Genomic DNA, 24,854 nt, shown 5'->3' with positions numbered 1-24,854 from the left:
ATCAACCGATCTCTCCTTGTCTGTGGCCTCACCTGCATTGCCTTGTTGAGAAGGCAAAGTTACTTGGGTTATGAGAACCTGGGTTGTAGGTTCCGCCATCTATGCCGATGCCCATCTTGCTTCTCTCAAATTTCCCACGTCTTTCGAGGCTACACAACTCGATGTATTTTCTTTCAACACAGCCAAACAATACTTAATACCTTACCTTAGTTGACACACGAGGGTAGGTCTACATAGTGCATCACCACGAGCAGCCAAACCGGTACAGAATATGTAGATGCTTCATCGACATGAAGCGTGAATTCCCTACAAGCATCTGGACAAGACGAGACGATCGAAGGCATATAGACAGGGCCAACTCCGTCTCTTGACCAACACCTAAAGGCGACTAACCACTCCTCCTTTCCATTCCGTTGGCATCGCCATGCTCTCTCTCATTTCTATGCCTTCTACAACGTCTCTCCCATCTTCACCCCACGTGCGTACACAATTTCTAGATACATGCACGGGCATCCTACGCTCCCCCTCGACATAATAGGTACAACCTGTTATCTCTCCTCAGGACAGCTAGACATGAACACCCCTTGAAAGAGAGACATAGGCACGGTAGCTTCTAGTTAAAGACCTTTATAGTAGGACATCTAGATAGGTAGGTAGGTAGATAATAATCTACCCCTTCTGCCTCAGCACGCAGAGGCAAAGGTGAAGGCAAGGGTGAAGGCGAAGTAGAAAAAAGACAACCGGGCACGAAACGACAACACGCACACGGCATAGCATAGCACGGCGTAGGCATATGTATATATAATTTTTTTGCGATAAAAATGCATAGACAGCCGCCTGGCTGCCCATAGCTGACTCGACTAGAGGCTAATGATAGAGAGAGTTAAAAAGAAAGAGAAAAAAGATAGAAAATAACACTGCTTTTAATAGACTCGCTCTCCGCCCCGCCATGACCGGACTCAGGCATGGATCTCTATTGATAGACCCGTAGCGGAAATAATGTCAGGGGTCCGAAATGAAAGAAAAAGGTCCCAGCTATTTGTACACCTTCGCCTTGGCTCGTAAATATAGACTTAGGTTCCTCCCAGGGTAAGGTCCCCCGCGCGTGTGTGTGTAAGCGTAAGTTGAAGGAGAAGAGGAGAAAAGAATATATGCAGCCAGTCCTCGGCAGTTGGCACTTTCTTTATACCGGTTTTATTTTCCCCCATGTCACGTCACCTTTTTCCGTTCCCCCCTTCCGCTCCTCCAAACTCATGATGCCCCGAACTAGTCATAATAATAGTGATAATAACAACGAAAAGAAATAGTAGATAGTGGACAGTGCGGACCCTCTACTCTACTGAAGAACATAAAAAGAAACAACGCCGAACAAATGGAATTAAGGAAAGGAACTGAAGTTCCAAAGGAGAAAAAGAAGGTATGGGAAGAATGAGATATGCACCAAATTAGAACTCAGATTTAGGTGCTGCGGCGGCCTAGAAGACGGCCCAGCATATCGCTGCTGTAGTGACGACTCAGCCAAGGCTTCGAATTGGCCCTGCTGGCACTAGCGCTGGCACCCGCGTCCGGGGCGCTGCCCCTCCCCATAGCATCACCAAAGCTTGCGCCGTTGTTGCTGTTACCGATGGTGTTGCTGAAAGCATACCGCAGCTCCTCGCTTGATGCCTGCGCGGCGACGGACGGCCGTGGGTACATAAAAGAGGCGTCAGCAGTGTGCGCGCGCACGGGACTCTGCCGCGCAGCCGTCGGTGTGCGGATGGTAGTGGTGCTGCTACTAGGGCTGAGGTTGTCGAAACCGGGTCCCGGACCGAGCCACCTGTCCCCGGCGGCCCACCAGGGGTTGCTTGTGCCCTTGATGTCTCGAGCGGCATCGCGCCCGCTACGTAACATCAGCCCCCGCATAAACCGCCGCGCGAGACCGACGCCCCTCTCGTCGTTGCCGACGGCGCTATCTATCTCCTCGTCGTCAGAGTCAACCTCGAAGATGGAGACGTGCGCGGGTGGCTCAGAACGGGCTACCGGAGGCTGACAGGCGGCGCACTCTGAGCGAAGGGCGGAAGGCTTGCCTGGCGTCCCTGGGTTCTGGGAGCTGCCTCTGCCTTGGGCGTGTGCCTGTGTCCGTGCAACATGTGCAAGAGAAGAGGACGAGCGGGTTGAGAGGTTTGAGAATGAAAACTTTCGAAGATTGGCAAACGAAGGGCGACGGATTGCTGTCTGTGGCCGGCCAGGCGGCTCCGGGAGTGGCTTCAACCAAGGTGATTGGCGGGGGAATTCCGCTGGGGCCGGCGCGGGTGGTGGAAGCATTGAAGGTATAGAGGTGGTGCTGGCTGACATGGAGTTCAACGCCTTGGCCATGTTATTGCTCATGGCGCCCAGATATTGGTCGTGGCTAGTTAAGGATGGTGATTTCGAGGCTTGCTGAAAAGGGATGAAGGTGGCTCCCAATGGTCTTGCCAAAGAAGACCTTCGTGGCGGAATAGGGGGGATCTGCCTATCCGGCGGGTCCGTCGGCGGAAAGAGTGAGTAAGACGCTACCTTCGGGGTCTGAGGCCGTTGACGGGTCGGACTTGGTGCGTTTGGCGGTCGAGATGACGTATTCAGTTGCTCTTCTCGAGTGCCTGATTGACTCGCTTGCTTGTCCTCTTGGACTAGAACCGGTCGTGTTCGATCTTGAGTATTGTGCTGACCCTTAGAGGAAGAGTCGATAAGTGCTGGGTAGCGATGTCTCGTGGAGCTGGAATCTTGGGCCCTGATTTGCCAGAACGAGTCCCAGAGATCTGTCCCTGTGGTCTGATATTGGTAGTCCTCATCAACCGAGACGTCGGACCCATGATCCTCGACCATCCCCGGAACCGAGCAGTCGGAACCAAGGGATTCTCGACCAGCTTCCACCTGACATTGGTTGTGGGGAGGACCAGAGCAAGGGTATTGGTAGATCTCCATTGGGTAAATTGCTCGAGAGAATTGGGTGACGTGTTGGAGCTTGGCAAACTCGTGTTGCTTCTCCATCGTTGGCGATATCCACCGACTTCCCTGGGTGCAAACTAAATATATGGCACACGGAGACTGAAGTGACGATAGCGAAGTAGGCGGCAGACGGGCCTAGGCGAATATTTTGGCCAGTAAGTCCGGAAGAGGGTGGGGTTGCTCGGGAAAAAGCAAAGAAGCCCAACTGAGCGTTTTGATGGGATGGGACAAGATCAGAGACAGAAACACCCATGCCCGGCGCAAAAACACTGGGGGGGGGGGAGTAAATAATATATGGGTATCTGGATCACCGCCCCTTGAGCCCAAGAGAAAGCTTCGGCGGGGTAGTGGGGGCTAAGCATCAGGTACGCATGCGCCACGCTGTCGAGCGAGGAAGAGAGGGGAGGAGGGGGAAGAGTCAAACATAAACAAGGCGAGGGAGAAGCCAAGGAATGTCTCGAGAGGAAACTTGGTAGAGAGAAGCAACAGCTGCCAGGGCCACAACTCGAAGCACAGAGGACCTCTGCAGGCGAGGAGATGGCCCTCGATGGCCGCGACTCGTCTGCCCAATCGTCTTTGCAGATGGGGATGGGCATTTTATGATGTATCGCGAACGGCTGGGGCAAAAAAGGAAAAGAAAACATGACAGGTGGCGCGGCTTTCGACCCTCTTGCTATCTACAAAACGCCTGCCTGCTAGGCGAGGATCAAGGGAATTATATTAGATGACGGGGTTTAGTCTCTAAACCTAGACGAGGAGACGAAAGGCCGAGAGATTCTTCTTGCTGTTGCTCTTCTTCTTTTCTCTTGTTGTGTTGGAACGAGACAAACACGCAAAAAAAAAGGAAAACAGTGTGTGTGTGTGTGTATGGTATTGAGGACCGCGTCTGTTTCATTCCTCAAGCGCGTTTTGGGAGGGTGTGTCAAAGTGACGCCCTCCTCGGAGCCCCGAGACCTACCTACCTTACCTACCTTTTAGGATACCTACTCTGGCAGCATGACGGCATCGTCGTAGAGAGGTATCATTTTGTGTGCCTGGTGCTGGTGGGAGAGGCTATTCTCAATGCCACCGACGGCCGAGACAAGTGCACATCGCGGTGGCCCCTTTTTACGGAGAGCCCCCCCTCCCCTTGCCCCCTTCCTTTCCAACCCCGGAGAAGTTGATGCGGCTCACAATGCGACCTATCAGGGTTCTCCTGAGCTAGGGCCTATTCTCCTGGCCGATTGCCGAGTCGATCTCCTGACAGAGAATCTGGGAGCAGAGCGGTCAGTTGTCAGTCGTCGGATGTTTAGCAGCGGTAGCGGTAGTGGCAACGGCAGCTGGCCGTGATGGAGTTCGCAGTGTGCAGCGCGCAGTGCCTCGTCTGCAGTCTGCAGGTCTGCATTCGAGGCCATTGGCGGGCATGTGTGACCCTGCATCCGAAGAGAGGAGCCGGAGTTTTGTACAACTCGGTTCAAGTTGGCGTGTGTCGTCCTTTCTCGTCCTTACCTTATTTTGTTGAAGCCGCTTCACACTTCCTTACCTGGAATCGGGCCACAGCCCAACCATCGAGTAGAGGTGAGCTAGTCCTGTGAGCAAGAAAGGATAGAAGGGATGCTAGTGACACAAGCAAGCAAACAAACAACCCACGAGCAAGCAACCCGTTCGGTAATCTTTTCTTTTTTCGTTTCTTCTGAGGAATCAGCTTTCAAGCTGTTCACATTCGGGAAGCAGGGAGTAGCAGTCTGAGGTCTGTGCTTGCAGTACAGTGCAGCCCTCCAATGGCTCTTTCCCGGCGAACCGGATGGGCGAGTGAGCTGTCACATTCGGCTGTGGATCCCACATAAGGTATCCATGGATATCCCCACCCGGCCCTGGATGCCCTGTCATTGTCGGGCAAGTCTGCCGACCAGCGGAGCCCCACTCAAGTAACGTAACGCAGCCGTTGGGAAGGGAAGGAGGTAGGGGGGCTAGGCCAAGGTTGATGGCGCAACACCGTTTTTGGGGACGGCCGGCGACTGCATCACGAAAACGCATTTTCAGGCATCAGCAGTGTCCCTTCAGCGCCGACCAGTGGGCAGCCCTTGACAGGTATGCAGCACCTTTTGCTATTTGAAGCGCGAGGACGCAGCTCGAACTGCCGCCGTCACAGTGAGGATGCGGGAGCCCGCGCTTTGTTATATAGAGTAGGAGGCGAGCGAGCGACATGTCCCCTCCAAAACCGCACTCCATCGCCCGCCTACATACTGACAACTTCCAGGTTATTGACACGTCCCTGCATTGGATTACGTCCGACCGTGCATGATGCGCAGCCGCAGTACTGAGACCGACAGCTTGGGAGCAAACCAGGCTCGCCTTTTTAAGCTTTTACGTCTTCCAGCCTGTCTTATCAGGTGGTTGACGGCCAAGGCACATTGATGCAGGGGAGAGCCCAGGCCGAAATGCTAGCGCCTGGGACGGACTTCAGTCGGCCTCGCCTGGGACGGACTACAGAGTACATACAATCGGTCTATACATACTGGGCCTTCCCGTCGTCTCCAGTGTAGGAAGCCACGGGCATTATACACAGTGCTTGTAGTAGGCACTGAACATGTCGTAATTGTTGATATCTTAAACCTTCAAGTGAGAGCAAGACACGGAAGAAAAGAAATCTTTTTTCATGATTGATCGCCAACCTTAGCAAATCTGTTTGTGATGTGTGCCTGCCTTATACAAAGAGTCCGCCCATGCCCATCGTGTCCAGGTGTTTCGAATCCAAACGCCTTCGCTGATAACCATCACAGAAGTCCCATCCCGTCCCATCCCATCCCATCCCATTTCCCATTTCCTAATTCCCGATTCCCGATTCCCATTTACTTCATGTCCATGATTTCATGCAATTCCAACGCCTATGCTGTTTCACGTTTCCTCCGTAGCCAAGAAAAAAAAAACCTCCCTCCCGAATCCGAGTAAGAAAAAAAACCCCCCATGATAGAAACTCCTTGCGTTGTGTATTTATTGCCCAATGGTTCCCTTCCCTTACCCCGTGCGTCCCTGCAGGTATATGTACAGCATTGCCTGTTTCGTAACCGTGGTTGGCCTTCTCCCTTAAATACAAGCGAGGGAGAAAAGAAAGGGCACCCTTTTGGTTGTGCGGGAAAAGAATCCGAAAAGTGAAAAAAAAAAGAGTGAGACAGGAGAGAGATGAGAAAAAGCTTGGCATCACAGCCAGTTGTTGCCATGGTTGTCTCTTGACAGCTCGTCATCGCTACTGCCTCGCCTCAGAGAGGAGTCCTGTGGCTTCGCAACGACACCACCGACATGGTCCTCGTGCACGACGACGATGTCGGTCTTGCGGATAATACCGTGATAAGTATCGAGCAGATCGTCGTCGTCGTTGTTTTCGTCGTACCATGAGCGGTTCTTCTCGTGGTGGGCGCGCCCGGGGACGACTGGCTGGCTGCGGATGTCCGTGATGTGCGCAAAGAAGTCGATGTTGCCATCTCGTCCCTCCTCCCGGGGCCTGTTGCTCCCGTTGCTGAAGCTGTTGCCGCGGGCGGCGCCCCCCGCAAACACGCTGCTGGGCACGTACCGGCGCTCTCGCCAAGACACCTTGCCGCGAAGGGGTCTCGAGGGCTTTTTGTTGTTGTTGTTGTTGTTATTGTTCGCCCGCGTCGAGCCCCACGAATGGCTGCTGCTGCTGTTGTTGCTTCGCCGCTTCTTGTCGTCGGTTGCATAGCCCACCTCGATGTCCGGATACAGGTAGGGCCGATTGATGCCCAGCGACTCAAATACTCCCGGGAACCAGCGGCGGCCGAGCGGCCAAAGCGCTGGCACCGACGCAGTGACGATGGCCAGGTTGACCTCGATCGTGGTTGTCGTGTAACCGAGCGAGTAGTGGACCTGCGAGGGGTGCAGGTAAAACGCCTTGACGACAAAGTACAGCCGCACGGCACTGACCAAGGTGACTCTGCATATGGCAGACGGGTGTCAGTGGCAATCGCAATCTGCAGTGTCTCACTCTTCGTGGGGAGAACTCACAGGCCGCCTAACATAAAGACCACCAGGAGGGAGTTGCGGACCCTCCGGTTCACCTTGAGATTCAGGAACATGCAGTACGGGATGTACAGGATCAGAATGTCGGTCACAATGTTAATGCAGGCCAGGGCAAGCGAGAACCTGGCCGGCTTGATGCAGCGGCCTGAGGCGGCGCCGAACCACGAGAACTCGACGGGATCGCATGAGAAGATTGTGACGAGGAAGAAGGCAAACGCCTGCAGTATGCTGAACCACATCAGAGCGATACACGCCAGCCGGATCCGGTGTCTGGTGCCGCCCAGACGCAGCAGAAATATGAGAGCTGACGCCTTGACGAGAGCGAGCAGAGGGTTGTAGAAGACGCGGTCCATATACCCCCAGAACAGGCCCTGGGTGAACGGGTGTGGTGGGATATCTTGGTCGTGTATCCCCCAATATTGTGCTCGGAAGGCTGTGAGACCTTGTGTCAGTCATTTTCGCCCCCTTTTCTTTTACACGACTTGACAGAGAACAACCATCTTCCCCCCATAATGTCTGAATATGACGAGATTTTCTTACTGATTGTTGCAAAAAACGCCTGCGGAATTGCCAGAGCCTGTTTTGTTTGTTATATTCGTCAGCCCTGTTTTGCACATACGAGCCAACCCCCTCAAAGCCTAACAGGGCTAGTGCGCCACGAACCATTGCTAGAAATATCAGCCAGTCGTCCAGCCCGAACCCCTTCGCCAGACGCCTACTATACGCCCTCAAGCAGCAGACAGCGAACGACAGGGCTGGGAAGAAGGCGAGTAGGAAGAGGCCGAAGACTTGGAAGCCACTATATGGAATAGGCCCCGCCGGCTCCAGTATGAAAGGAGCATCTGGGTCAAATACTAGAATAGGCGGCGTGTTTGACGCCGCCTTTGTTGTGCCTGACATGTTGGACGCTATGTCGTGTGTTGCTGTTGGCAGCAACTAGGCAGGAAGAGAGGCTGTAGATACCGGTTGTCTTCACATTGAATAGAGGCTCTGCACGGCAACACAGAACATGGTTCGCAAGGTGAAGAACCATCCTTGCTCCAGTTTATGTTGGATGGACCCTACCTAATAATAAATCCCACTAGGCCCGGGGATGAAGGGATGGAAGGGTAGGGGGGCTTGAAGCAGGGTGGGAGGAGAGCCGGGATCAAAGGTGAAGCTGCCCCAGATTGGGACTTCCCAACCCGGTCGACATTGATGCTGACATGGCCTAGCTATGCAAGGACTGAAGTCTGGGCCCGATCATTGCCCCTGGGCTTCTTCGATCTGGTGCTGAGTTTCAGCGGTCTTTTTGGGCATTGCTAGCCTGGATGCCAGTGGGCAGGGAGCATGAACGGCGAGGACCGCTGCTCCTGCTTCCCCGAGCGCCAATATCCCTGGAACTGTTGTGTGAGTGGGGCGACAGCGCCGCACACGTACGTGTAGACACAGGCTCTCTTGGTATGTACACGTAGCTCGCCCGTCAAATGCCTGTCTGTGATGGAGCTCCCAGCCTATCCGATCGGGGAGAAGGAGCCCTATCATACCGACACCGGTAAGATACAAAACAGTGGCTAGTATGCGCCGAGATCAAAAGAACATCGCCTCGAAGAGAGCGGAGTCGATATAGGGGGAAGCTTCCCACGACGATGTTGCCAAGAGCAGTGTAATTAGGCTGGCCAATACCAAGAGACAGTCAACAACGTCACATTACTCGTTCCAATACCCTGTAACTCGGTGCTTCAGTAAGATTCTGGGTACGAATACTTTCACTCACCTCTGAACGCATAACTCATCGTAGCACTGCCACCAGGCACCGATTACGTAGATCATGTTCTCTCGAACAGCGGAGTATACGTACCGCGTGGGATGCGCTGAAACGTCCAAAAGAGAGAAGAAGGTACGGTAAATTCGTACAGACAGGCTGCACGCACCCGCGGAAAGCTGCCCTGCGTTCTCCGAGAACCAGGGACCAGAGTGGCGGAGTTGGTGTGTGTCAATCCCAGATTCCAGGTCCCCGACGCACACCGCATGCATTAAAATGCTGCATTGGCAATGCGCGCGCGCGGGGGAACAGACCGTTATGAGGTCCGCCGTTGACCTAGTCAGCCTAACGGCAAAGGCAAGCAAGGAGACAGGAGCGGGCGGGATGCTAAGTCTGTGGTTTCTACTCCGTACTTTCTCACTTTATATTCTCCGACGCGGCGACAACATTGGAAAGGAGTGGCTTGGAAACGGCTGATCATCACTGATCGTCGACGAACCAAAACGAAAGGGGGGTTCGCTGCGACGCCGTTTGGAATCGCTTCAGTTCGTTGCAAGTAGCTAGCCACTGCGCGCCACAGGACCGACCATTTTGTCAGACGGAATCGCCTGTTTTGCTGCGTGTGTTGAACAGACAGAGCGGGCGAGCTCCTCGCGGCTGAAACGAGAGTTCTCGTGGATTTCTGTCTTGAGGCTTTGCTGCCGGTGCTGCAAAGACGAAAAGCCCGACCCAGTGAGTCTCGAATTCTACCCATCATTGGGAGACTTGTTGAACAGGAGCTGGGCACAAGCCGACGACATTGCATTCCTCAGGGGTCTTCTCCCATATTAGGTGTATTCCGTAGATATGAAGCTGTAGACTTTTTTTTGTTTGGTGTAACGGACGTCGTGATTCTAAAGCTTCGGTCCCGTGCCGCGAGTTGTTTAGCGAGGCAGAGCCCTAGACCGAAAACCGGGAATCCCAAGTCCCTCTCCGCCGGACGCGAGGTCGTACACAGTCAGTGCTTCTCGCCTATATCCCGGATTGTTCTTGACAAGTTGACCGCCGCCGCATCGCAGCGAAGCGCATTGAACGTGGCTTGATCACCGCCACAGTGTCGCTGGCCAATTTTCTTACACTCTCAGGCTGCTGCGCCGCTGCTATGTTGCTTGAATCGCAAAAGATATGTCAGGAGCAAGTTAGTGTAAATCGTGAAGCAGTTGCAGCAGGTTTCCGTCCCATTTCAGGACACATCGTTCGAGGGATCAAGTGGGTTGGCGGGCGGGGGGTCCGCACAAATGCTGGGATGCGAGCCTGGAAGGCACAGCGAACGCATGAAGCAGCTGGGCGTGGGGGGCCAATGAGTCGGACTGATTCCAGCCACAGCAGCTCCTTCCCGGGGAAAGAGGACGGGAGACGGCTGGGCATTCTCTTAAACATGGAACGGCCTGCAAACTCTCACCCAGCAGTTCGTATTGCGCAATACGTACTCGCGGACTCATGCGGAGCGGGTCTCGATGCCAATTGCTGGCACTGCCTTCTCACAAAGCTCTAATCGCCAGCTGGTATTATGCCCTAACTGTGGCTGTCTTTGTGGCTGGCCGAGGTGATACTTGGGCTTATGTACGACATGCGTCCTGTGGAAGGAGCGTTCGTTCCTGGCTGCTCCAGGCTGAGCAGTTGTCCATGTTTTGCACCTTCCTTTTTGGTGCTTTCAAACCCAGGTGAGATTCGCGGATGTGCGGAGATTAGGCGAGACCTGAAGTATGGAGGTACTTTGAAGAAAGAAGGCAGTGCTGAATTGTTGGAACGGGAACTCCCGTGGAATTCCCGTTCGGGGGACAATACAAATCCATCCGCTTGGAGGGCCGAATATCCGTAAGGATACGAAGTACTTCGTACTTATATTCGGTTTTGAGAGGTCTTAATGGCCTGTCTGTGGCTGTTGTTGTGGCTGGTCGAGATCATGCTTACCTAATCGTAGGTCGCCGACAAACCGGGCCCAAAGTCGTCCTTGGAATAAAGGTTGAGGTGAGTCCCGCTGTGTAATTAACCTTCCCCGAGCCTTGCCGTCTAGCGGCGGGAAGGTCAGCTCCTTGTGGGTTCGATTCTACCTAGACAGCCAACGAGATCTCCAGCTCTCCACTGCCCAGGCACATATTATGCTCGAGGAGGGCGGCCTGTAAAGTTTATTTGGAGATCTTAAACAACGGCAGGAAAAAATACAACATATGCATGACTCCGATGAATGACACAAAACTTCTAACCGTATCTCGCCCACATTGTCACAGTTAAAAGGGACAACGAGCCCCCGCCGTATATCCGCACGAATAAAGAATAAATATAGAGTACGGATACACCGCACAGACAGCATCTCAAAAGCTAAGACATGGCAATGAACAAGAGAACTATTGAATCCAGATTTGTCACCGCACAAAACTCGCAGCAGCCAGAAAAACTGGCACGGAATCTCATCGCCGTGGATGTCCGCGGGCTCATCAAACATCGGAGCTACTTACCTACCCGACATGCATGCAGGCGACTCTCCCAAATATCACTAATATCACAGCACCGGGCGCACGAGGTAAGCGGAGTTCCGATAGATGGTGGTCGGCAGCAAACGCAGAATCGTGCTCTCCATGCGCTGTATGTGCTGTACATACCGTTGTGTTTGTTGCTGAAAGTAGACCCGCCCCAGCGTAGAGTCTGGATACGGAAGGTAATCTGCCTTGTAAGTTAGTCAGAGTAAAACCCACGACTGCTTGGTAATTATCTCCGTTAGAAACCTCTCGTCCCGATCGTGGAAGCCGCACATTGCTGCTGGGACACGGACGGAGAGGTTTCTTAGCTGCCCGAACCAACCCAGACGGATGGTACGACGGGTACTCCGTAGTTGTTTTGTTATAGCTAGAAGCAACCCACGCCGTGTAACCTTAGCGGGCCGTTAGATCCTTATCAACTAGTACGCAGGGTATTTGTAAGATAGGTATGTAGTAAAGCTAGTTCCTGGGGATGAAGCTATTCGCATAAACACGAGTCTAGTTGTTGACTACTCGGTTGCCTGGAATGCTTGGCAAGCTAGTTCCTAGGTCTGGCGTCAAATCTAGACAGTCAACTGGTGCTTCAGGCAGTTTAAAGCCGAGACAAGCTCACGATAGCGGGCTAGGGAGCCGTAGTAAGCCAAAGACTCCTTGTTGACTTTCCTCGGGAACGCTACCCCCTATTATTCCGAGCCGCTCCCTGCATGATTTCACCTACAAATAGCATCGCTGATACGACTTCGGAGGGCTCGTTGGTGACTCTCAGGCCCATCGCAGCAACCCCGAAGGCGCAGGGAGGAATGGGAGCATAGATGCTCCACGACCGCAGTCTCGGGAGGCCCGAGGAGCGGACCATAAAGGAGAAGAAATTCATCTGACGTTTCCTCTAGAAGAATTAAGGAGCATACGTACTAAGGAATGGTGTACTTGATGCACAGCCCTTATACTTCTACTTCGACACTGTGAGGCGAGCAGAGAAGCGCAGCTCGAGTATAAATATCTGGCTTCTTTCGTCCGTGGACCGTTTCTCTTCTTCACACAGCAACTATTATTTTGTCAGCACGACTGCTCTGATCTCCCTTCAGTATCTCACCTCTTGTGAATCTCTTCCGAGTTATCTTAAGCCGCAACGCCACCTTAACACACTACGTCATCTCGACAAGGGGGAAACGATGTCTTCTCACGTCGACATGAAAACGTTCACATACTCCGCCGAGTATCCTGTTGCCTGCTCTTCTGACGGGTGTTCCGATGTCATATATGGACGTGAAGCCTCTATCGAATCAGATGAACCGGGTGTTGGCGAGGGGCAAGAGGAAAACAATCACATCGCTGAAGACCCTGACAAGTGAGTGCAATGACAAAAGGGGATCCGATGAATGACTGTCTTTGCTCACGCCAAAGACAGCGACCCGCGGGGACTAACAGGTGGGGATATGTCTGTTAAGGTTCGGGATGGTTTGAGTGTCGGGTTTACTCGACAGCTTTGCTGTGTGACGTGATGTTGGGGTTCTGTAGTCAGTCAGTTTGGGCTGCGCTGCGTCTATGGAGGGATTCGCACGTACACGTAGCTGTGACTAGTTTCGGGGACGGACACCGATTGCGGCCAAGATTAGCGGGAGAACTCGTCTAGGCGCCATACCGAGCTATAGTTAACATATGGAGGTCTGGACCCATCATCTCCGGTGTTCGTGACAGCTGTGGCTTGATGGTTCTGCGTAGCCCGTGTGTGCGCGTCAAACTCGAATTGCCGTAGCGTCGTCGCCTTCTAGTTGTTGGACAGGAGCATCTCCCGCGGGGAAAAGCAGAGCCGAGTATCTCGCCGACACAGCTTGGCTAAGAGTTCAGGAACGGACTCCGAAGCTGGTGCATGTGGCGGCGCTTCTAGCCGTTGCACGGCGTCCGCTGAGCGGCGTTTGTGGGGAACCGAGCTACGCCGTTAAAACTTACTATGTAAAGCTTTCGAGGGTGAGCTTTATTTTCAGTAACATCTGTCTGAAGCCTCCGATTGGTGGGAGCTTATGGGGAGCAAGGCTGCGGGCCCGAGCCGCCCCTCCCTCTCAGCCGACCCCAGACCAGACCGATTAAAGTCCCTTGGCGCGTAAGCTCTGTCTGCGCCTGGTTTTGTCGATCGCATCGCGTCATCATCACGGGATTTCTAGAGCGTATTCGGCGAACTTGGAGTGTTGTGAGATCTGGATGATGCTGTTTAAGACAGGTCGCTTCTCCGAGGAACCGTGTCTGATAGCCGCCGGGCTTGGCTTACAGCCTCGTCGATCGACATCGGGGGACTACCAAACGTCGAAACAGGGGTAGTGTGAAATTGGAGGGTGTGAGCCCTGTGCCGAAACCGCCCTCTTGGGATTTAAATCGGGTCTTGAGGCTGACCGCGATTGGAGCCAGCGCAGAGCTCGAGCTTCCCCACCAATCTATGTGCCCCGCCTTACCTCACTGGTCCAGCCACCCACTTTTCCCACGTTGGGCTCAGTCGCTGCTAGACTGTCCGGCTAGCGGTAACGTTGATGACGAATGCTCGGCGCTTTGAATCTTGCTTCCAGCTGTCGTCAAGAGATGGATGGTCCTCGATGTGACAGTTGGTCGTACTTTGCCGTGGTTGAGAACTATGTGGTTGTGATATGTATAACTTGCTTGGGTTCAGGTTCGGTGGGCTGGTGGGGTGGTATATGCCCGGGCGGGAACTTGGAATGCATCATGCTTCCCCTGAGGTCCATGATATCTCAACGTGCGACTGGCATGCGACTTGGGATACAGTTTAAAAAGCTCCCGTTCTCTAGAGCAAGCGAGTCGCCCTTACCCGTCAAGTCAAGCTCAGGTGTCTGAACACCCCATGGAAAGCTTTGTGCGACTGGATTCTGCAACATCGTGGGCGGCTGCGGTGTTTAATTCGTGTTGAAGGCAGCTGTGCTACCCGCGGCGAGCGACTGCATCTCTCTCTTCAGGCTGAACGGGCTGTTGAGACTCGCAGTGCACAGGGCGGCCATTTAGACGACCTGCAGGCGCCAGAGAATGCATTCCGAGCATTCCTCCGTCGACCTCTCCCTGCATCTCTTGCTCACAATCCCTCGTGGTTTATATACCACGATTCTCCCTCCGCCGTGATTTCGAAATGGCTCGGGAAGCAACGGGCGCGCTGGGCAGGACGACGACGGCGCTCGCTGGAGCTCAGCGACTGCTGTAAAGGTCCGTGCCTCAGCGGCCTCTAGCGCGCTGCGTCGGTGACGAACCTGCCATAAGAAACGGCCCTGGGCATCAGCGCACAACATCTTCAAAATTCGCAGCGACCCAAAATCCGCAGAGTCTCGAGCTCAACCGAATGCGAAACCTGATGGACTGAGTGCAGTCGAAGCCATTGGCGTGCGAGCATGGTCGGAAGTATTGATCAGTTATTTTTCTCCTCCAATCTCCCGTTTGCTCGACCCGGCAGGTCGTGTTGTGGAGGTGAGGCAGCGGTGAGCGCACGAGTTGGTAGTGTTGGGCAGCCAATTCCCTCGACACCTCCAAAACGCACCGCCTTTCCTCCACTCTAGACGTGACGAGCTCTCTTGCCAACAACTTCGACAACTTCGCCTTCTTGTCGCGGGCCACAACAATTGCACGGCGCCGGCTGCCGCAGACACTGGCGACAAATTCTTGGGGCCATTTTGTGTTTTTCGGCGGTGCTGACGCGTGCTGGCTGTCCTTCAACCGCCTCGCTTGGGCTGCTCACTTGCGCCATCCCATTTTCCCGCCCTGCGCCATCCCAATTCTTTTTTTTTTTGCGACACGAGACAGCTTGCGCCAAGTCGCCTCTCTCTGGTCTGGAGCCCAGCAATACTCTCTTCGCCCTTCTATTCCTCCTGGGATATTGCATCTTTCATTTTCTCTGTAATGATTCACGGTAGTTCCCTCTGATCGTAGTAGAGTTCTAGGTTCGTGGCTCTGGCCCATACCCGCCTGCATCCCTCCCCACACCGCGTACCCGCTTCCTTGCTTGGTGTTGAACAACATCTAAAGATTCCTCGCACCACATCGCCAGGCTTAGCTCTACTATTCTTCACTTCCGCGTCACCACCACGGTGGTGACACTTCAACTTGTCTTCCACACCGGCGCCCGCTGGTGATCGGCGAGAAATTGCCGCAGGAACGCCTTCAGCATTGCCTTCTGACGACCGTCACGACCTTCACGACCCCACAGCATCCACCCAGCGCCAGCAGCGGACGCCTTCTCGCCCTCCACCCACTGTCTCGCCTTTGCCTAGACTCGGCGACAGATCTTCAACCCCGTCTTCACACAGAGGCCTTCGCCGAACTCCTCGCTTCCAGGCCAGTCCCAGTCCACGTCCGTCCGAGACCAGGCGCCTCATCCACCTCGAAGCGGCCACTCTCGGTTTTGAACCCCGGCCTGTGCTGTCCACAGCTGGAGCAATTCCCGACCGTGGACCAGCTACCCAAGTACCGGCTTTACCTGAACGACAGCTTTCGCAAGATCTAGGAGACGACTCTGAAGGAGTCTCTACTCCTCCAGCCTCTTTCCTCCCCCGGCCGGCTTCCCCCTTGTCTGTACGCAAACCGGAGACTCATTCGGGTTCCCGTCGATCTGAGCGCCGAACTGAGCGTGTCCGGCTTGCTATCCTCTGGACCCTCGAGGAAGCACTGAGACAGCCGAATCCATTCTCCCCAGACTATATCGAAGAGAACGCTTCAATGTCGGATCTCCTTGGTGGCGCGCCTGCCACATCCAACGGAAATGGCCAGCGGCCCACCGAAGCCCCGGCACAGACCGGATCTCCCCAAATCCGTGGTCCTAGGATGATCATGCGTGAGCGTCTCGAACGCGAGGCGCGTCAAAAGGCGGAGCGGGAACAGATGGAGCGTATTCGTGCGGAAGAAGAGGTACGCCTACATGAAGAGACACGGCGGAGAGTGGCAGATCGTAGAGCGTCGGCTGCTGGCGCTGGTCAAGGCGGTGACACGCCGCTAGATCCACAATCACAACGGAGACGAGAACGTGCGCTGGAGGCCCAAGGAGTCCAGCGCGTTCCAAATCCAATCCCTTTACCCTCAACACAACAACAACCCACGGCCGCTCCGCCACCCCTTCGGCCAACCCGAGTGCCCACGTCACAGACGCCACAAGGGATTCCCGTTTCGCAACAGCCTGGGATGGGCGGTTCGGGTCCCGCACAAACAGGCGAGCCGTCAACGCAAGCACCTGGCGCAACCAGATCCAAGAACTCGTTCCCTCATGCTTTCGAAAGGTGGGAGGCTCTGTCAGCCCACTGGGAAGGTATGACGGGCTTTTGGATCCGGAAAATGCAGGAGAGCAAAGACGAGATAGACCGAGACCCGATCTCTGCTCAGCTTTCAAGACAGGTTGCCGATCTCTCAGCGGCAGGTGCGAATCTTTTCCATGCCGTGGTGGAATTGCAGCGGCTGCGGGCGAGTTCTGAGCGGAAATTTCAGAGGTGGTTTTTCGAAACACGGGCGGATCTGGAGCGCAACCAAGAGGTTACGGCAATGCTAGAAGCTCAAATGGAACAAGAGAGGCAGGCCAGGTCCGATGCGGTCCGAGAGGCACAACAGCATGAACGAGAGAATGCCAAGACGCAGAAGCTGCTCGCCGAGATGCGGAAGGAGCTGTTGATCTCTAAGGAGGAAGCTCGGAGGGCATGGGAAGAGCTTGGACGCCGCGAGCAGGAAGAGCGTGAGAAAACAGTATCACTCCAGCAAGGCCACCCGACACTTGTTGGGGGCGTCCAGGTCGTGCCCATGACCCAGGGTGTTCCAAGCCGACAGACAAGCACCACGACACGCGACTACCAGCCGCGTACCCAAGCTACCGATACATCCGACTATATCGCAGCTCAAGTCCCCCAGTACCCTGAATATACTCAGGCACCTGCCGTCCAGCCCAGCGCGGCCGTTACAGCTGCAGGAGGATCCGGTGGCGCCTCGTACTATCAACAGCCACCCGAAGCGACAGGTCATGAGGCAGCCAGCTATGGCCCCGGTGGCTCCGAGGCAGGATATAGCGAGGGTAAGTTCGCGATGCTCAATCCGTACGGTCAGGCCGAGAGAGACACTTCCCTATTACCCATTCAACCAAAATTAGAGATGAAAACTCCTGACACCATATAGAGGACTATGAGGCCCAAACACCGGCATCCCAAGCCCCTACGAGCTACCCCCCGTCAAGCTCGCAATGGGCCGGCGCGTACACCGGCGCACCAGAATATTCCGGCCAGGGGTATGCTGCACCGGGGTGGGAGACAATGCCACGGCACCATCACCCAACCAGATTGAGCGATGTCATCGAGGAGGACGACGAACGGAGTCGCACCTCGGCAAGTCAAGTCAGCAGGGCGTGATAGGCCAGCTCAGAAATCGTTAGACCTTGCGCAGCTGCTAGCCCACGGGCGATGACCTTGATAACGGGATCAGCAACAGCTCTTTCATAATCGGCATATTCGAAATTGTGATAGACAAAGGCTGTAGATGTCCGATAAACTGACCGAATCATATTACACTTTCTTGTGAAAACTTCAATTTGGGCGAGGAAATGACGGCGGAATGTCTCGACCACACCAATATCGAACTTATGTCTCCTAAGACTAGCCTCCCGAAAAGGATCCCTGACTTATCCACGGCGGCTCTCGAATTCGCTCTCGCACTAATACACACCGCTGGAGCATCCTGTCTCGTTTCTTGGGAGGGCGCCAGGCCGTCTATCTTGTTTCTGGTCTCGGCTCGCACTGGCTATCTCGAGCAGCATAATACCGAGCTTGACCAACGCTTGTGGCGCATTGCTGTAACAAATCAGCCGGCGGCCACGAAACCCTACTCATCTCAGCATTCTCGTCGTTGTTATTGGAGCCTTTGTGTTTTTTGGGAGGCGATCAGGGGGTTACGGCGTTTTTCTTTTCTGTTGCCTGATGGGGGAATTAAGAGGGAAAGGCGATGGTGGTGATGGTTTTGCTTCTCCCATGTTTTCATCCATGTGTGGGCTCTATTCCGAGCAACCGGGGATAATATACGGCATGTGCATCCAGTTCCTTGTCTGTTCTGTCTGTCGGGCTTTGTACGGGTTTGTCTAGTACTATGTCTCTCAAAAGGAGATCGAAGGAGATAGAGAGAGCTCTTTCTGTCGGGCCTCGGGTAGTGGGCGGAGCATAGCAAGCCAGGTTCTTGTGCCTATTCGTCATAGATAAGAGAGAATGTATGGATGATTCATCTTGGGCCAAGTGCGGACCAACCATTTTTAGTGTTTATATGCCCGAGTTTTCGTGCTCTTGTAGGCGTCTGCATGCGGTGGCGAGACAATGATGAGTAGGTAATGGTAAAGGATAGATAGGAGGTATAGGAGGTATAGGAGGTTAGAGAAAAAGAGGTTTAGTATTTGTACAACTTTGGCATTCCATGCGGCAAAGAGTCCTCCTTCAAAAGGATGTGAATCCGTGGCGTTATCATTGGGGTGGAAGGGGCTGACGCTCCTGATGGTCCTCTGAGACCTGGAGGAGGAGGGGCATCTTTCTCTTATACACGCAGAGATATCCGTATGTAATTTAGTGTCAAGTGTAATCAAGTCCAAAGAATACGGCACTTATTGGCTCGTTTTACAAACTTTGCAGACTGAAACGCGGTTGGCATTGAATGTTTTCCCGGGCCAGCTTGCTTCAGGTTCCGTGTTGTCTAGTTTCGTTCTGATGATGCACTAGGTTTGGTTGTCTTTTCCAAGACGAGCCCCGCTCTCAGTCAGTCAGGCGGGTTGTCAGGGGTGGGAAGGAGCTGCACAGGCGGGATGCACCACTAAAGTGGACACCGAAACGACCCCCGGCGCCATTTGGGGGGCTAGCCCGTGCTCATCCTTAGGTGGCCTAACTTTCTCACTCGTTCATCTGACCCGTCGGTAACCTCGGCCAGCGACACATTAAGCTCCAAAGCCTTAGTTAGGCCGCAACAGATACACGAGGCATATCGTGAAAGGGAGGGGGAACGATGGCGGCGCGCTCTCGCCTTGGTTGCTGCGTGCACGGGTAAATCAGTCATCCATTCATTCATTCAATGTCGATGTTTCTCGTCGTTTTCCCCCTAGAACTAGAAGTCTAGAGCGAGAATACCATCGCCATCGATCCCAACTCACCCATATCTCCCTTGCCTCACATATTTTTATCAGTCATGTTTCTTCCTGTGGCGTCTGTATACTTACTCGGTGCCATCTTTAGCGCGGCAGCCGTGCGTGGCGTCTGGGCCTTGCCGTCGTCGACACTGGGAGCGGCCGTGACGGCTCATCACCTAGCCCCTTTTTCTCTGCAGCAGCAACAACAACAGCCCCACCAACAACGGCAGAGGCAGCTGTCTACGCACTCGCAGTCTAGACGGCCGAAAGCTATAGTGAGGACCCAGAAACGGAATGCCGCTGGACTTCTCCGGGGGTTCAACTCTAGCGCCTTGGGGAAGCAATGGGAAGCCTTGAGGGACCCGCCCTCGTTTGCTTTCGCTTTTGAGTGAGTTTCTGCCCCTGTTTGAGCTGTTTACTTTGACTATTTACTCTTCCTGCCTGGTTGCCTTCATGCATGTTCATATAATCTCTTCCCAATCCACAAGATGGGGTAACTCCCTTGCCTTTTCCCATGTTTAGGCCTCAGCCCGTTGACCCGAGACAATGCAGCATCGACGGCGTGCTACTCCATGTCGCCAAACCCATTCCGGGCGCGACAGAGACGCTGCGGTTCTTGAACGAACACAGCATCCCCTTCATCCTGCTGACCAATGGCGGCGGCAAGCTTGAGGCGGACCGTGTCAAGGACCTCAGCGAGAAGCTGGGTGTCCCGCTCACGACGGACAACTTTGTCCAGTCGCACACGCCCTTCCGCGAGCTAGTTAATGCCGGCGGGCCCGACGGCAAAGGGTTTAGGGATAAGACCATCCTCGTAACGGGATCCGACTACGAGAAGTGCCGGTCTATAGCTGAATCGTAAGCCTTGTTACTCTCCTACCTCCGGCGACTGACGAAGGAACTCGTTTGTTGACACGTCCCGCAGATATGGCTTCAAGAACGTCGTGACCCCCGCCGACATCCTCGCCGCCCACCGCTGCGTGTTCCCGTTTGCGGTGGTGGCCGACGTCGAGTCTGCGGCTGGCGACGGCGACAGGCTGGCGACGCGGCCTCTGCCCAAGCCCCTGCACAACACCACCGCGGCCCCGGCAACAGCAGCAGAGCGGGCGGGGCTCCTCAAGATCGACGCCATGTTCGTGCTCAACGACCCCCGAGACTGGGCGCTCGACATCCAGGTGCTGGCCGACCTGCTGCTGTCTGAGCAGGGCTACATGGGCACCTACTCGTCCAAGAACGGCAACGCCTCGCTGCCCAACCACGGCTGGCAGCGCGACGGCCAGCCCACGCTCTACTTCAGCAACGCCGACCTGCTGTGGGCTGCCGCCTACCACCTGCCTCGATTTGGCCAGGGCGCGTTCCAGGCCGCCATCGCCGGCGTCTGGCACCGCCTCACCAACGGCGCCGCCCCGCTCCGCCGCACCGTCATCGGTAAGCCCCACGCCGACACGTATCGCTTCGCCGAGCGCGTGCTGACCGCGCACCGCAACGACACGCTGCGCCGCCTGGGACACCTCCTAGAGCAGGCCGCCGAGCCGCAGTGTGCTGCTGCTGCTGATAGCAACAGCAACCCCGTCGCCGCCGTCTACATGGTCGGCGACAACCCCGAGAGCGACATCGCCGGCGCCAACGGCCACGTCAGCGACGCCGGTATCCAGTGGCTGTCGGCCCTCGTGCGCACCGGCGTGTGGTCTGAAGAGCGCGACGGCCACAGCGTGCTCACGGGCGTCAAGAAGCCCACTGTCGTCGTGCCCGACGTCAAGGCCGCCGTGCAGTGGGCGCTGCAGAGGGAGGGGTGGGATGCGGATTTTTAGACTTCGGTGATGCGACGTCATGTGGACGAGTAGCGCAGAAGCGAGCTGAATATATCCCTTGATTTTTCTATAAGTGCTCCGTAGCGTATATGGTTATTCCGTAGACAGGACAGTTAAGAGCCTACGGATATCTAATGACGTCTTGTGAAATGCACTAGCCAGGCAGCGTTGCTATTACCATGTTCCGGAGCGATGAATTATGTTATATAAACAGCATTACTTCACGACGCCGCTATCAATAGTTAGACTTCAAATATAATAGATAATAAGCACGCCGCCATGCATGCAATCCATTACTATCTATGATAATGATAATCGCTTCTTCGACTTCAGGATCCATGTCGGTTCTTTCTTCATCCCATCATCTTCCTCCTATCATCTTCATCCTTCTTCTCTCATGTCTCGCAAGCAAGCAAGCTATGTGCCGTAACATGATCCATGATCCATGATCCGTAATCCCATAACCCACGCCCTAGGTCCCGTGTCCCGTGTCCCGTTAAATCATTGACCCCGTTGTCCCCGTTGTCCCATGTCCCATGTCCCATGTCCCAGATCTGGGCATGTACGTACTCCAATAAAACCACACACATACTCCGAGCCCATAAATGTGTAAAAAAGCAAAACAAAAACGCCGTCGCTATGTATTGTCGAATTCCGCACACAACGCAAACAAACAACAAACACACATATTTACAACCCTGGCGGTAAATCCACGACGAAACATGTTCTCGCGATGAAGCAGCGTAATCACACAATCGAGCGATTCAGCACGCCGCGCTTGATCTGGCTCTTTCTGACGCGGCGCTTCTCCGTGAAGCGGCGGGCGCGGCGGATGCCCAACAAAGCAGCACCGTCACCGCCACCAGCGCCACCGACATTAAGGATCCAGCGGGGCTGTGTGTCGGGGATGCCGCCGCGGACGCCCATCTTGTCGAGCATCTCGTCGCGGCTGCGGCACTGCTTGAATGCGGGGTCGGCGAGGAGGTCGTCGTTCGCAAGGAACCCGGCGATCTCGGCGAGGCAGGTGACGGCGTGGGGCAGGCGCATAGCCGCGCGGTTCGGGAGGAGCGACGCGAGGGCGCACAGGTACAGCACGAGCAAGGTCAGGAGGATGGAAAAGGCAGGCATGTTGGGGTAGATGCGCACGGCGCCGTCGGTGGCGGTCAGGGCCATGAACATGCCGCCAGCGAGGACGGGAACGAGGACGAAGAGGGCGGCTCCGGCCGAGAGCGCGGCGACGCGCCAGTGGCCGTTGCGCAGGGCGCGCAGGGCGCTCTGGGCGGGCGCGCCGCAGGCTGCGTAGTCGGCGAGTAGCGAGTGCTCGGCGCGGGCGCCGCGGGGGTCGGCGAGCGCGGCCCACGGCTGCAGGACGCGCAGGCTCAGGTCGAGCGACTGGAAGAGCAGGAACAGCACCATGCCCAGCAGCGACGGCAGGAAGCTGTACAGGAAGTCGGCGGGCGAGAAGACGCCCGGCTGCGGGCCCGAGGGCAGCCACGGGAGGAAGCCGGACGCGATGCGCGTCGACGGCAAGAAGGCGGCGACGAAGATGGCGACGAGCAGGACCAGCGCCGTCACGACAAAGTACAGCAGCTGGTTGCTGCGCAGGCACCAGGGTAGATAGCGCAGGCGCGCCTGGGCCGAGAGGCCCGCCGTGCCGGCTTCGAGGTCGTGGTTGCCCCCGAGCAGCTCGCCGTCGGGACCGCCGGCCGCCACACCGCCCTGCTTCTCGTCGTTTCTGTCCATGCGCTGGCCGGCGGCCGGGTCGAGGACCGGAACAAACGCCGCGTTGTCCATGGGGGTGCCGAGGGTGTACCAGAAGCCCGGCCGCCCGTCCTTCCACGTCCAGTAGCCGAGCTTGTCGTCGGCGCGGCGGCGCAGCGCGAAGCGGATGCCGTCCCTGGTGCGGGCCATCTGGGTGCCTCGGTAGTCGTCCGCAGTGTTAGTGTCGGACACGATGGCGAGGATGTCAGCGAGGGACCTGGGGTCCCAGATGAGGCCGGTGCACTCGACGCTCGCCCAGTACCGCCAGACGATGATGGTCGAAGCCAGCAACGCCAGATACAGCGCCACGAGGGTCCAGGCCACGCCCTGGACCGTCGCCCACGTCCAGACGCTGTCGTCGTCCCCTGACAGTATCACCGTAAACAGCGAGCTTTGCAGCGGGATGGTAAAGTTGGCCAGCCAGGTGACGAGGATTGGAACCCAGACATTCCACTCGCCTGTCAGCTGAGGCCAGAGAAACGACTTAGGATAGAGGTTAGCGAACAAGGCGCCTTCGCGCTCCTCGCGCCGGCTGGATGCCAGGCGAACAAAGGGCAATATGCGAAACATGGTGCTGATGACGAGCTGGGCCCAGAGCAGCAGGACAGCGGCCAGGAGCTGCGGCAACATGCGGAACACGAAATAGAGCCCGCCGGCGGCGCTCTCGTAGCGCCGCAGGCCTTTTTGGCGCTCGGAATACACGGCGCTGAACATGAGGGCCACGATCATGGCGAGACACAGCGCCGCGAAGCTCAGCAGCGAGACCGCCCGCAGAGCCAGCGGCCTAAAGTTCAGCGACGGGACCGTGGCCGCCTTTTGCTCGCCAATGCTCCCGACGATGATGTCGCGGTCGACGACCCTCCACTCGTGAGGCTGGGCCGGGCGCTGGCCGCTCTTCAGCAGCAGCGTCGAAGCCAACGAATCTGCCGAGGCCTGCGGGTTGGGTCTGAAGGGGTCTAGAGGCGGAAGTAGATGGCCGGGGTACTCGGAGGGGGGATGCGCCGGCCGCGGCTGGGTTGGTAATGAGCTGTGGCCGGGGAGGGGGATCGGCATGGGTACCGACACGGGCGCCTGCTGTTCAGAGTAGCGCCGGTAGTCTGCCGCAGTCTGGTCGGGAATGAAGCGCAGGGCGGGGCTGCCTCCGTCGGAGCTGGACGAGCCCGAAGCAGAGTAGCCGGTGTCGCGGTCGCGGGTGATGGCTTCGATAGCGGCCTGGATATAAGGGGTGTCGTCGACGCCGGGGGTGACGATGCCGGCCAGCCTGGCCAGGCCGTCGCGGAAGTCGGTCAGCATGGTGGCGCTGAAGATGGAGTCCCAGGCGGACGGTTGGGGCGCGGGCGCGGACGCGGGTGCAGGCGGGAAATCAGGCACGCGGCGAAAGGGGCCGTCGACTATGACGGGGCGCGCATATGCCCGAGCGACCAAGGGGGGAGCGGCGGCAGAGAAGCGTTCCGGGCCGTAAAGCTCGGGCTCCGACGAGGACGAAGCAGTGAGGGAGGGAGACGGGGGCGCGGCGCGAGGCGGAGGCGTCGGGGCGAATGGGATCACAGTCGTGTTCGTGTGTGTTTGCGTTGATGGTGACGGCGACGCATAGTCTGGCCGCGGCAGCGCACGAAGCGTCAGGTCAGAATAGCTCGAGACTGGAGTTGGCTCGGCGAGGTACTGCAGATGCGGGCCTAGCAAGAGACGGCCGTGAGCAAGACGATCGCTAGCAGAGAGAGACAGAAACAGAGAGAGAGAAGCAGCGAGGAAAGACGACAACACGTACGAGGCTGTTCCACATAGTCAAACGACAGGTTTTGGAAGTTCATGCTTCGTCTTACTCGTCCGTCCTACAGAAAGAGACCGATAGACACAGACAGCGGCGAGATGCAGAAAACCTCCACTTGGACCTCAGATAGAACCAATTGCCAGCGCAGACA

The 24,854-nt window shown here is 55.9% G+C and overlaps 5 protein-coding genes across 5 annotated transcripts; 2 read left to right on the top strand and 3 right to left on the bottom strand.

Moving 5' to 3' along the window:
• Positions 1–1,382: 1,382 nt before the first annotated feature.
• Positions 1,383–3,479, bottom strand: B0T26DRAFT_286444 (uncharacterized protein). Its single transcript, XM_060434167.1, has 2 exons — positions 2,067–3,479; positions 1,383–1,952 (listed from the first exon to the last, which is right to left on the bottom strand). Exons 1-2 carry the CDS (start codon positions 3,007–3,009, stop codon positions 1,459–1,461), a joined length of 1,437 nt encoding a protein of 478 aa, XP_060295975.1. The 5' UTR covers positions 3,010–3,479; the 3' UTR covers positions 1,383–1,458.
• A 2,668-nt stretch (positions 3,480–6,147) lies between these two features.
• Positions 6,148–7,881, bottom strand: B0T26DRAFT_675530 (uncharacterized protein; the record flags this gene model as incomplete). Its single annotated transcript, XM_060439841.1, has 4 exons — positions 6,148–6,895; positions 6,967–7,414; positions 7,522–7,558; positions 7,645–7,881. The coding sequence occupies 4 exons, from the start codon at positions 7,879–7,881 to the stop codon at positions 6,148–6,150; spliced, it is 1,470 nt and encodes a 489-aa protein (XP_060295974.1).
• Positions 7,882–15,778: 7,897 nt separating this feature from the next.
• B0T26DRAFT_286201 (uncharacterized protein) lies at positions 15,779–17,708 on the top strand. The gene is made up of 2 exons (XM_060434166.1): positions 15,779–17,281; positions 17,383–17,708. Exons 1-2 carry the CDS (start codon positions 15,949–15,951, stop codon positions 17,610–17,612), a joined length of 1,563 nt encoding a protein of 520 aa, XP_060295973.1. The 5' UTR covers positions 15,779–15,948; the 3' UTR covers positions 17,613–17,708.
• A 1,757-nt stretch (positions 17,709–19,465) lies between these two features.
• B0T26DRAFT_708855 (HAD-like domain-containing protein) lies at positions 19,466–21,442 on the top strand. Its single transcript, XM_060441913.1, has 2 exons — positions 19,466–20,218; positions 20,286–21,442. The coding sequence occupies exons 1-2, from the start codon at positions 19,875–19,877 to the stop codon at positions 21,169–21,171; spliced, it is 1,230 nt and encodes a 409-aa protein (XP_060295972.1). The 5' UTR covers positions 19,466–19,874; the 3' UTR covers positions 21,172–21,442.
• A 476-nt stretch (positions 21,443–21,918) lies between these two features.
• Positions 21,919–24,225, bottom strand: B0T26DRAFT_646787 (uncharacterized protein; the record flags this gene model as incomplete). The annotated part of the gene is made up of 1 exon (XM_060437845.1): positions 21,919–24,225. One exon carries the CDS (start codon positions 24,223–24,225, stop codon positions 21,919–21,921), a length of 2,307 nt encoding a protein of 768 aa, XP_060295971.1.
• Positions 24,226–24,854: the final 629 nt, after the last annotated feature.

The sequence above is a fragment of the Lasiosphaeria miniovina genome, assembly GCF_030549165.1.
Source record: "Lasiosphaeria miniovina strain SMH2392-1A chromosome Unknown B0T26scaffold_4, whole genome shotgun sequence".
NCBI lineage: Eukaryota > Fungi > Ascomycota > Sordariomycetes > Sordariales > Lasiosphaeriaceae > Lasiosphaeria > Lasiosphaeria miniovina.
This window is presented reverse-complemented; position numbering and strand designations above follow the sequence as displayed.